Here is a 12,196-nt window from a genome sequence, read left to right on the forward strand (position 1 = left end):
TGTTTAGATTTTTTTTTTTTTTTTGTGCGTGTGTCTCGGTCGTGGGGTTTGAACTCTGGGCCTGGGCACTGTCCCTCAGCTCTTCAGCTCAAGGCTAGTGCTCTACCACTTGAGCCACTTCTAGCTTTTTTTCTTTTTGCTTATGTGGTGCTGAGGAATCCAACCCAGGGCCTCATGCGTTGAAGGCAAGCACTCTACCACTGAGCCACCTTCCCAGCCCCTTATGCTTAGAGTTTTAAAATATAGTATAGTATCTGAGGCCTCTTCCCCCCAGTCTCCCTCCAGTTCCCCTAGAATTTGAATTCAGAGACTGATGCTGCTAGCCAGATGTTCTGCCACTAAGCCACACCCCAGTTCTTTTTCCTTCAGTTATTATATTAGTAGTACTAGTAGTAGTGTTATTATTTAATAAGATGTTAAATTTTTTTGCCTGGGGCTGCCCTGGGACTGTGATCTTTCCAAGGCCTTTTTATCTGGGATGACTGGCATATACTACTATGCCTAACTTCTTGGTTGAGATGGCCAAAATATTAGATTAAAAATATTTTTTTTTCTGTCATGGGACTTGAACTCTGGGCATGGGCACTGTCCCTGAGCTCTTTTTGCTCAAAGCTAGCGCTCTACCACTTGAACCACAGCACCACTTCAGGCCTTTTCTGTTTATGTGGAACTAAGGAATCAGACCCAGGGCTTCATGCATGCTAGGCAAGCACTGTACCACTGAGTTACATTCCCAGCCCGGGCCCTATACTCTTGTTGGCTTTTTTGCTCAAGGGTAGTGCTCTACCATTTGAGCCACAATTCCACTTCCAAATGTTGCCTTTTTTTTTTTTTATTGTTTTATATTTTTTTGTAATTCTTTATTATTTTTATAAATTAAAAAAATTCTATTTATATAAAATTTTTTGATTTTAGTGATTTCCTTATGTATCCTGATTTCAACCCCTTTTATATGTGTGCCTTACAAGTATTTTCTACCATTCTGTATTGCTGTCTCTGTACTCTGTTGATTGTTTTCTGTGTAGAAGTGTTTTATGTTTTTACCCATTTGTAACATTGCTTTCATTACTATTTTTGCTTTCATTTCTTATTGTTTTGGGGTCTTATTTAAAAGAAAAAAATCTTTGCTGATTTCATTTTGTTGAAATATTTCCCTTTTGTTTTCTTCTAGTACTTCCATAGTTTCAGGTTTTAAGTTGATAATTTTTTTTTTTTTTTCCTAGACCTAAGGCTTCAACTCAGGGCCTGGGCTTTATTCCTGAGCCTCTCTGTGCTCAAGGCTAGCCCTCTACTCCTTGAGTGCCACTTCCGGCCTTTTCTGTTTATGTGGTACTAAAGAATTGAACCCAGGGCTTCATGCATGCTAGGCAAGCACTCTACCACTAAACCATATTTCCAGCCCCTCCCTCCCCCTTTTTTTTTTTTGCTGGTCTTCAGGCTTGAACTCAGGGCCTTGGTGCTGGGTTTTTTTTTGGTAATTCAATGCAGAAAGAGTTTCACAGACTTCCCTGTCTGGGCTGGCTTCTAGCCACTATCCTTAATTCTTTTTTTTTTTTTTTTCTTTTTGTTGGGTCCGGTTGTGGGGCCTGAACTCTGGGCCTTGGGTGCTGTTCCTCAGCTCTTCAGCTCAAGGCTAGCGCTCTACCACTTGAGCCACAGCGCCACTTCTGGCTTTTTTTCTTTTTGCTTATGTGGTGCTGGGGAATCGAACCCAGGGCCTCATGCATGCAAGGCAAGCGCTCTACCACTGAGCCACCTTCCCAGCCTCACTATCTTTAATTCTTAATATCCTGAATAGATTACAGGCATGAGCACTGGTACTCAGCATGTAATCTATTTTAAATTGCATTTGTTTGGTTTTTTTTTAACTGTATTTTTTTTTGTCTTTTCTTTTTTGGTACTGGGGATCGAACCCAGGACGTTGCACTTGCTAGGCAAGCGCTTTGCCACTGAGCTACATCCCAGCCCTTACATTGCATTTGGATATATAATTTGAAAGTCAGTATGCAACATTTTAGCTTTCCACAAGAATTCTGAAGTCCTAGTTTCTCCAAATCCTTGATGACACTTAACTACTTCTTATTTTCCTGGTATTAGCTGTCCTAATTGGTATGAACTGTTACCACATTGTGATTTTGAGTTAAAGTTCCTAATAATTGTGATTATTATTTCCGGCTGGAACTTACTAGGTAGCTGGAGCTAGCCTTAAACTCAAGATCCTTGTGCTTCAGCTTGCCAAGTGCTGAGATTAAAGGCCTGTGCTACCACTCTTGGTCTTCTCCTTCCCTTCCTTTTTTCCTTTCTTTTTGTGACGGTGGCTTTGGTGTTTGAATTCAGAGCTTTCATGCTTGCCAGGCAGGTACTCTACCACTTGAACCACACCTCATCCCTCACTTCATCACTTTCTTGGTAGTATCTCTTTGATGCCTAAACAATCCAAATTTGAGAAAATTTGGCTTACCTTTTTTTTTTTTAAAACATTTTTTATTATGAAAATACTGTATAGAAGAGTTACAATTACATGGACAAGATAATGAGTACATTTTTTTTTTTTTTTGGTCAGTCGTGGGGCTTGAACTCTGGGCTTGGGCGCTGTCCCTCAGCTCTTCAGCTCAAGGCAAGCGCTCTACCACTTGAGCTACAGCGCCACTTCCGGTTTTCTGGTGGTTTATTGGAGATAGGAGTCTCACGGTCTCTCCTGCCCGGGCTGGCTTTGAACCGCGATCCTCAGATCTCAGCCTCCTGAGTAGCTAGGATTACAGGCGTGAGCCACCAGCGCCCCGCTCATGAGTACATTTCTTATCAAGCATTGTTGCTTCCTCCTTGTTTCCCCTTCCTATCCCTTCCCATATCATGTCCCCCCTCCCACCCATATTCCCCCCCCCCTTCCCTTGGCTTACCTTTTGCTTAATGATCTGATGTTTAGTAACAATCTTGTTGCCCTTAGTTAATTGACCATATAATGACATTTGATTGAACAACTCTGACTAGTAATTTTAACTCCTCCCTCCTCCCCCCCTCCCCCCCCCATGAGTTGGTCATATTTATTTCTTTGGGTACTTAGTGCCTTTTGGTTGAGATGGGGATATTCTAAGTAATGTGTATTACCAGTGGCATTGTGATTCCTGTGCTTGGATAATTTTGCTTATTGCTGGCTGTAAGCATTTCTTTCCTACACTATGGTTTTTGTTTTTGTTTTTGGTTAGTCCTGGTGCTTGGGTGCTGTCCCTGAGTTCTTCAGCTCAAGGCAAGTAGTCTACCACTTGAGCCACAGTGCCACTTCTGGTTTTCTGATAGTTAACTGAAGATAAGAGTCTTACAGACTTTCCTGCCCAGGTTGGCTTTGAACTTCAATCCTCAGATCTCAGCCTTCTGAGTAGCTAGGATTATAGGCATGAGCCACTGTTGCCTGGCTCCTACACTATGTTTTGCAAAGATTGTATTTGTTGTGTTTTATCACAGAAGTTTGTTTCCATGAAATCTGTTGTTTGTAACCTAATGAAAAGAATTTACTGTATTCTCCAAAATCTCCCCCCACCCCTTCCCAGTAGTTGCACTCTTTTAAATCTTCATTTAGCTGTTATTTGGGGAAGTAGCTGTAGCCTGAGAAGCTCCAAATCAAGGCAGAATCTGCAGTGGGTCCTTCAAGAACTTCCAAGTCAGGCAGTATGCACAACTCCAACCAAGCCTGACCCAGGGAATTGGGCCTCATTCTCCAGCACTGTCACATGGTGAAGGGTAGGATGGGAAGTTATTAGTTCAGGCCTCGCTTCCCCCTTTCTAGAAAGCCTTTCCCTTTGTCAACCACTCATTCTGTTGGCTTCAGAATTCAGAACTGATTGATTCTAGTCATACTTTTAGTTTAGTGGTGGTGTCATTTGGCTTGATATCATTGGTCCTTTTTAAATTTTTTTTTTGTTTCACTGTGTGTGTGTGTGTGTGTGTGTGTGTGTGTGTGTGTGTGTGTGTGTTGATGTGTGTGTGTGTGTGTGTGTGTGTGTGTGTGTGTGTGTGTGTGTGTTGATGTATGTGCAGGTCCTAGGACTTGAATTCAGGATGTGTTGCTGTCCCTGAGCTTTTTTTTTTGCTCAAGGCTAGTAGCTCTTTACCCCTTGAGTCAGAGCTCTACTCTGGAGCTTAATTGGAGATAAGAGTCTGATGGACTTTTCTACATAGGCTGATTTTGAACCTCCATCCTCAGATCTGAGCCTTCTGAGTAGCTTGCATGACTGGTGTGTGGTACATTTTTTTGAGTTACAGTCCTAATGATTTAATTTCAATCTACTATAGAATACTAACTTTATGGAAAATGTATAGAAATATTTATAGTAATGTTGCTTTGATTCCCCATTTAAATATGTAATAAGTGCAACAAAAATAATCTGACTTTGTAGTTACATTAAGTATTGTAACTTTATAAGACTATCTGTTTTTTGTTTATTTAAGGCTGGGATTCCATGTTTAACTCTAGATGGCCTCAAATTAATGATCCTACCTTAGTGCTAGATTACAGCATGTACCACCATATATGTCTGTAATTTTTCTTTTTCAAAAAAGTTGGTTAATGAGAAATAAAATGTGTTATACCTGGTTATATTTTATTTTTACTTTGAACTTCTGTGTTCGTTAGAACCTTTGATATTGTAAGACAGATCTGCTAACTTATTCTTATATCTGTAAATGTCTTCTCATTTGTAATGGTTGTATTAGTTATTTGCACCATTCCTTTTATAATTCTCTATACTTGGGTTTTCTTCTATAAAAGTATTTACAGTAGCATCTTTGAAGTCTTCAGTTGTTAAATGTGATGTCTAAAGTGCTCATTTTCCATTTGTTTATTTTGGAATTAGAGGTAGTGTTTTGTTGCATGCCCTTTTTCATTTATTAGTGTACTTTTTTTTGGCCAGTTCTGGGGTTTGAACTCAGGGCCTAGGCTCTGTCCCTGAGCTTCTCTTGCTCAGGTTAGCACTCTACCACTTGACCCACAGTGCCACTTCCGGCTTCTTCTGTGTATGTGGTACTGAGGAATCCAACTGAGGGCTAGGGCTTCATGGGTGGTAGGCAAGCACTCTACTACTAAGCCATGTTCCCAGCCCTTAGTTTTCATTTTAAAGTAATGCAGTTGGTTTATATTCTGATCCTTTTCCCCCTTGAAAGACATTGTTGACTTGTATATTTTATTTTTTCTTTTCTTTCTTTCTTTTTTTTTTTTTTTTTTTGTTGGTTGTGGGGCTTGAACTTTGGGCCTGGGCTGTTCTTCAGCTCAAGGCGAGCGCTCTACCACTTGAGCCACAGCACCACTTCCGGTTTTCTGGTGGCTTATTGGAGATAAGAGTCTCACGGACTTTCCTGCCTGGGCTGGCTTTGAACTGCGATCCTCAGATTTCAGCCTTCTGAGTAGCTAGGATTACAGGCGTGAGCCACCGGCACCCTGTGACTTGTTTATTTTCTAAGTCACCAGACTAAATTATATGAAATCTGTTTCTTTGCAATGTGCGGCTACAGATGTCTCTCACTTTCTATTTTCTGCCTGCCCCACTTAAGGCCTAAATGAAGTTTTCTCTACATGGATAGCTTATTAATCAACCAAATATAGATTGCTGTGTTCAAATACTTTTATTCTGTATGATTGTATCCAGGTGTGCCCTGGCCTTTTTTTTTTTTAATTAATTTTTTTGAAAAATTTTTTGGTCAGTAATGGGGCTTGAACTCTGGGCCTGGGCGCTGCCCTAAGCTCTTAAGCTCACAGCGCCACTTCTGTTTTTTTGGTAGTTTATTGGAAATAAGAGTCATGAATTTTTCCTGCCCAGGCTGGCTTTGAATCACTATCCTCAGCTCTCATCCTCCTGAGTAGCTAGGATTACAGGTGTGAGCCACTGGTGCCTGGCTTGGCCTTTATTTTTTTGTTGTGATTTCACAGGTCTCTCTTGTATACAAGTGGAAGCTTAGTTACTTGGAGTGGCTTCCATTCTCTGGTTTTTGCTGTTCATGTACACAGCCTCTGATCAACATGGGTCAGGTATTGAGTTTACCCAATTTTCTCTTACTACTTGTAATTTTATGTCAAATCTCAGAAATTTCTAATACTTTACTTATCCCAGACCAGGATCCTCAGGTAGACCTTCTACATTGCCTTTCCCTGAAATCATCATGCGAAACTCTGAGAGCTGTTCAGATCAAGTGAGCTCCTTTGGAAGTAGTAGCAAAGCTACTAATTCCTATAGCTTACCTCACCCTGGTTGAATGACAGTTTTGTCCAGCTTTGAAGTTGTCTTTCAGGAAGTGAATTATCTTTCTTATTCTGTTATGCTTGATGTGTAGCTCCAAATAATCTTATTATAAATACAGCATTGATTTTTAAAAAATTATTTTAAGTGTTTGCTAAGTTTTCAGTTATTTTTCTGTAGCAGGTGAAGGATAGTTATTTCACTTACTTTCTTTTCCTTTTTAGCTCTTCAAAATTGAGCATATTAATTCAGTTATGTTACTGTTGGGGATTAAGCCATGGGGATGTAGATCCTAATATAATTAGTACATTGGTTTCCTCATCTGTAAGATTGTCACAGTAACCGCCTCTGTCTCAGGTTTTTGGTGACATTTAGATGAATTGATTAAGGCACTTAATTAGTGTCTTGTATATACTATGCGATAAATACTTCCATATACGTAGTTGTCTTTTTCTTTACTATATTGGTTTTTAGCTATGAATTGGGATAAATCACTTTGATAGCTTTCCTTATTTGGTTATCAAGTGTAATTTAATTGAATACAATTTTTAACTAAGAGAATTGTAGGTGACGTTTTGTCCATTTTCTCTGTATTTCTGTTTATGGAATATTACTCTTATACTGTAGGTGGTGAACTTCATTTTCTCCAAATTGGAGGAACCTGTGATGATATTGATGAAGCTGATATTCTAGTGGATGGATCTCTTTCTAAAGGAGCTGAACCATCTTCAGAAGGTTCCAAACCTTTATCAAATCCTTCAAGTCCTGGGATTTCAGGTATGATGATTTCTAATCTATTTTAAATGGTTTTGTACAAATGCACATATTTGTTTTGATTTCTGAGTCCAGTTACTTTAGTGAATTGTTAATTGCTCTGTTGAGGAAGTTCATTTCTTTCCGTTAGTCTTTTATCAGACTTGTTTTGTAATTGTTCTTCTTCTTCTTCTTCTTCTTCTTCTTCTTCTTCTTCTTCTTCTTCTTTTTTCTTTTTCCTTTCTTGGTCATGTGGCATGAATCTCAGGACCTGGGCACTGTCCCAGAGCTCTTTTACTCAAGGCTAGTTCTCTACCACTTGAGCCACAGCTCCAATTCTGGGTTTTTGGTAGAGTCTCATGGACTTTATGGCCCAGGCTGGCTTTGAGCCACAATCTTCAGATTTCAGCCTCCTGTGTAGCTAGGATTGAGGTATGAGCCACCAGTGTGCCTGGCTATCTGTTTACTATTTCTTCATTGGTTATATGTTTAACATTCTTCCTTATATCTAGCATTTTGTTTTGTAAATAAGAAATTACAAAAGTATACTCACTGATCCAGTGTATACTAATTTACATTTGAGTGTCACTGCATTTTTGCCCTTATTTAACTAACCCTAAAAGATTCTTTAAAGCTCAAAAAGCTTTTTTCTAAAAGACTGTGTTTATTCCCTAGAAGGGTTTATTTTTGAAGTGTTTATTCTCTCTAAAAATATTCAAGATGGAGTTTTCTTCTGTGCTATTATTTACCCAATGCTAATTACTTTATTATAGATATCTGAGCCCACTTTCAGCATATTCATTCATATTGTGATTGAATATTAAATTTTTACTATGAATTAAAATTTCACCTCTTTTTTCTAAATCAACCTCAAATACTACATTCTCTAATATTCAGGCGTTGATTTATTGGTGGACCAGCCATTCACCCTTGAAATCTTGACATCTTTAGTAGAGCTAACTCGCTTTGAGACACTGACTCCACGGTTTTCAGCTACTGTTCCTCCATGCTGGGTAGAGGTTCAGCAAGAACAGCAGCAAAGGAGGCATCCTCAACACTTACATCAGCAACATCATGGAGATGCTGCTCAGCATACTAGAACTTGGAAACTACAGACTGACAGGTAAAAGGTTTTTCCAAGGTTTGTTTTCCTTCCTTCCTTCCTTCCTTCCTTCCTTCCTTCCTTCCTTCCTTCCTTCCTTCCCTCCCTCCCTCCCTCCCTCCTTCTTTCTCACTTGCCCTTCTCTCTCTCTCTCTCTCTCTCTCTCTCTCTCTCTCTCTCTCTCTCTCTCCATCCTTTCTCCCTCACCCCCCCTTCCCTTCCCTCCCTGTCCTCTTCCTCCCCCTCTCTCTTTCTCTCCTTACCTTCTCCCTCACCTCTTCTTTTCTGCCAAGCCTGGGGCTTGAAATCAGTGCCTAGGTATTGTCCCTGACCTTACTCAAACCTAATGGTTTATCACTTGAGCCACAGGTACACTTCTGACTTTTTTGTTGGTCATGGTGCTTGATCTCTGGGCCTGGGAGCTGTCCCTGAGCTCTTCAGTTCAAGGCTAGTGCTCTATCACTTGAGCCACAGTACCAATTGCGGTTTTCTTGTGGTTAATTGGAGAGAAGGGTCTCATGGACTTCACTGCCCGGGCTGGCTTTGAACGGTGATCCTCAGATCTCAGCCTCCTGAGTAGCTAGGATTACAGGCATGAGCCATCAGCGCCCAGCCTTACTTTCTTTTGTAATTATTTTTTAAATTATTCTTATAAAGGTGATGGACAGAGTGTTGTACAGTAGTTATACCTTAAATTAGATATATAAATCCATTCATGAAAAGTAGAGGAGCTACATTTTGGGAGGTCAAATTTTGGAGTCTTTATTGGAATGCTAGCGGTTTGCAGGCAGCCAATTACAAAGACTGCAGCTTGCAAATACACTTAACACAGGAGACAGAACCATGAAGGCCAGAGAAAAGAAAGTACAAAAACAATACAACAAACCAAGGGATAGCTGAATTGGGACTCCATGGTGAACAGGAGCCATTAGACGGGAGATGCACAAGGAGACAGCTGGCATAGTGTTAAGGTACCTGACTTGGATTGGGCCTATATAGGGTCAGGTCAGGGGGCAGGATTACACAAAGCTCCCAACCCCAGGCACTGGGCTGACAGGTTCAGTAACCTATAGGCTAAATCCCTGCCCCTGTCTCCATGGATTCAGGCATGCTTGTCCGATGGGGTTGGGATTCCCCCCCAACCCCCCACAAAGAAGGCAGTAGATGCCAGACCCTACCATTAACCACGTGGCCATGATGACGCTGGCCAGACCAGATCTCCCTACTTCAAGAGCACTTCTGACTTGTTGGTAGTTAACTGGATATAAGAGTCTCATAGACTTTTCTGTTTGGGCTGGCTTTGACCCAAGTTCTCAGATCTCTGCCTCCTTAGTAACTAGTGAACTACAAGCGTGAACTACAAATGACTGTCTTCATGATGTTAAAATCTTTCATTCCCGCCCCCCCCCCCCCCCTTTATTTTGGTTTTAACTCAGTGCATGCTTGCTAGCATGCTAGGCCACGGTATTGTTGAAAGTGAAAAAAGAATAGTTGCGTTCTGGATATACTTTGAAGGTAAAGTTAATGGAATTTGCTGATATTGAATACCAGATGTGAGAGAAAAAAAATAATAATGGGGAATGGTTGTATATAAACAATTCTTGTTTTATTATGTAGATTTTATTCAACAAAGTAGAATACTCAAATCTGGGGTGGGGCCGAGTAATATGCAGATAATTAAAATCACAAAGTAGATTCCTGTAGTAAGAACATTCATTATCTGAAGTATTGCCTCTTAAGGAGATGTTAACCTTTTCTTTTGATAGAGAAGCATTAAGATTCCCCCTTCCATCTCTTGACAGGGTGTTACTACATGGCTCACACTAATGATGGACTTTCTCTTGTAGCCTAGCCTGGCTACTTGATCCAGAACTCTTGATCTTCCTGCAGTACTACACCTGGCTCAAGAATCATTTAAGTTTTGTTGAAATATGTAAAACAGAAACTAGGAATGGTGGTGGTAATCATAATATAGCTAAGGAAATTTTTTTCATTTCCATAAATATTATTTTATATATCAGAGGCACAGAGGCATTGTGCCTTTGTGTTCTTTCCCTAAAAACCCTGTACCCTCCTTTGGTAAGAAAATATTTTTAAAATTTATTTAACAATTTCTCTTTTATTTGACAGCAACAGCTGGGATGAACACGTGTTTGAATTGGTTCTACCTAAAGCCTGTATGGTTGGACATGTGGACTTCAAATTTGTTTTGAACTCCAACATCACTAATATTCCACAGATACAAGTGACATTGCTGAAAAATAAAGCCCCAGGCTTAGGGAAAGTCAATGGTAAGAAGGGCTCAAAATTAACTTTTGAAGATTTAATCTTGTGGTTTGTTTCTTTTATTATTGCCGTTCTTGTTTTGTTGTTGTTATTTAAGTAGTTGTACACAGGGGTTATAATTTCCTAAGTTAGGTTATGTGTTCACTGTGGTTAGTTTGTTTAGTTTCTTTTAAGAAACGAATTTTCTTTTCTTTTCTCTCCCCCCACCCCTTTTTTTTTTTTGTTGGAATTTACCTGAGGCTTGAACACTGGGCCTGAGTGCTGTCCCTGAGCTCTTTTGCTCAAGGCTAGCACACTTTGAACCACAGTACCATTTACTGTTTTCTTGTGGTTAATTGGAGCTGAGTCTCATGGACTTTCTGACTAGTCTGGCTTTGAAGTGTGATCCTCACATTTTAGCCATCTGAATAGTTAGGATTACAGGCATGAGTTACCAGTGCTTGGTAAGACACTAATTTTCAACTTATTTAGGTTTTGATGTATCTTTGCTTACCTTAGTTTTTTTTTTTTTAAAAAATAAAAGGTATCCAGAGATTTAGAATTACAGAAAGTAATTTAATCTTGTCTTTTTGGCATGAGGTTAGTTACTTTATGAATTAGTTATACTTTAAGCATTATTAGTGCTGTGCTTTTCTAAAGAGGAGACCTGTTAATGAGAAATCCTCTGTTTTAGAAGTTGCTACTGTCTCAAGGTGTTTCCTGAAGTATCATGTAATGCCAGAAATATACTTTTTTAAAATCTTTCTTCAAGTTTTATGTGTTGAGTTATTACAATAGATTCTATACATTTTCTATGTTAAGAATGTTAATGTTACTTCTCAGAGTCCTTCCTTCCTTCCTTCCTTCCTTCCTTCCTTCCTTCCTTCCTTCCTTCCTTCCTTCCTTCCTTCCTTCCTTCCCTCTCTCTTTCTTTCTCTTTCTCTCTTTCTCTCTCCCCTTCCTCCCTCCCTCCCTCCCTTCTTTCTTTTTCTCTCTTTCTCTTTCTCTCTCCTTCTCTTTCTCTCCTTCCCTCCCTCCCTCCCTCCCTCCTTTCTCTCTCTCCCTTCCTTCCTTCCTTCCTTCCTTCCTTCCTTCCTTCCTTCCTTCCTTCCTTTCTTCCTTTCTTTCTTTCTTTCTTTCTTTCTTTCTTTCTTTCTTTCTTTCTTTCTTTCTTTCTTTCTTTCTTTCTTTCTTTCTTTCTTTCTTTCTTTTTCTTTCTTTCTTTCTTTCTTTCTGCTAGAGCTTGAAATCAGGACCTGGGAGCTGTCCTTGAGCATTTTGCCTCAAGTCAAGCACTCTTACTTCTAGCTTTTTGGTGGACTTGTCTGCTTGGGTGGCTTTGAACTGCAGTCCTCAGATCTCACTCCTCTGAGTAGGATTAACAGGCACAAGCCACTGGTATTTTGATGAAGTTTTTTTTTTTTTTTTTTTTTTATAGGCTAATTTAGCAGGCTGTGGATAATTTCCATTTGATATGGAAACTTAACAATAGGCTTCAAATACTTAAATCCAAAAATTTCCCTTTGTCAGAAATGTTTGTGTGATTTTAGTTTTGTACATATATATATTTAATGTTTTTTATGGTGAAAATACTGTACAGTGGGGTTATAGTTACATGAGCAAGGTAATGAGTTCATTTCTTATCCAGCATTGTTGCCTCCTTTCCCCCCCCCAACATCCTGTCCCTCCTACCTCCTCAACTACCCCACCTCCACCCCCCTAAATATATTTTTTTTAGTCATGACAGACCTTTATGTAATTATATCTGTGATGTAGGCAGTGGTATTTCCTAAACTGCAGGAACTTTTAGTAGTGTGCAGCCTAGAATTTGAACTTTTAATTTAGTTGC

General features: G+C 39.6%; 1 protein-coding gene across 8 annotated transcripts in view; it reads left to right on the forward strand.

Annotated features, from left to right (window-relative positions):
- Nucleotides 1-12,196, forward strand: part of Birc6 (baculoviral IAP repeat containing 6) — a 212,273-nt gene that overhangs the window by 54,617 nt on the left and 145,460 nt on the right. For all 8 annotated transcript variants that reach the window (XR_011372505.1, XM_070025332.1, XM_070025333.1 and 5 more), the window contains exons 11-13: nucleotides 6,855-7,004; nucleotides 7,878-8,103; nucleotides 10,213-10,373. Coding sequence is in view for 7 of the 8 variants with exons in the window: in XM_070025332.1 (XP_069881433.1) it covers nucleotides 6,855-7,004; nucleotides 7,878-8,103; nucleotides 10,213-10,373 (537 nt within the window). In the remaining variant the exon portion in view is untranslated. The remainder of the gene's footprint in view (nucleotides 1-6,854; nucleotides 7,005-7,877; nucleotides 8,104-10,212; nucleotides 10,374-12,196) is intronic.

This window comes from Dipodomys merriami, unplaced genomic scaffold (genome assembly GCF_024711535.1).
Source record: "Dipodomys merriami isolate MVZ:Mamm:240054 unplaced genomic scaffold, mDipMer1.0.p SCAF_17, whole genome shotgun sequence".
Lineage (NCBI taxonomy): Eukaryota > Metazoa > Chordata > Mammalia > Rodentia > Heteromyidae > Dipodomys > Dipodomys merriami.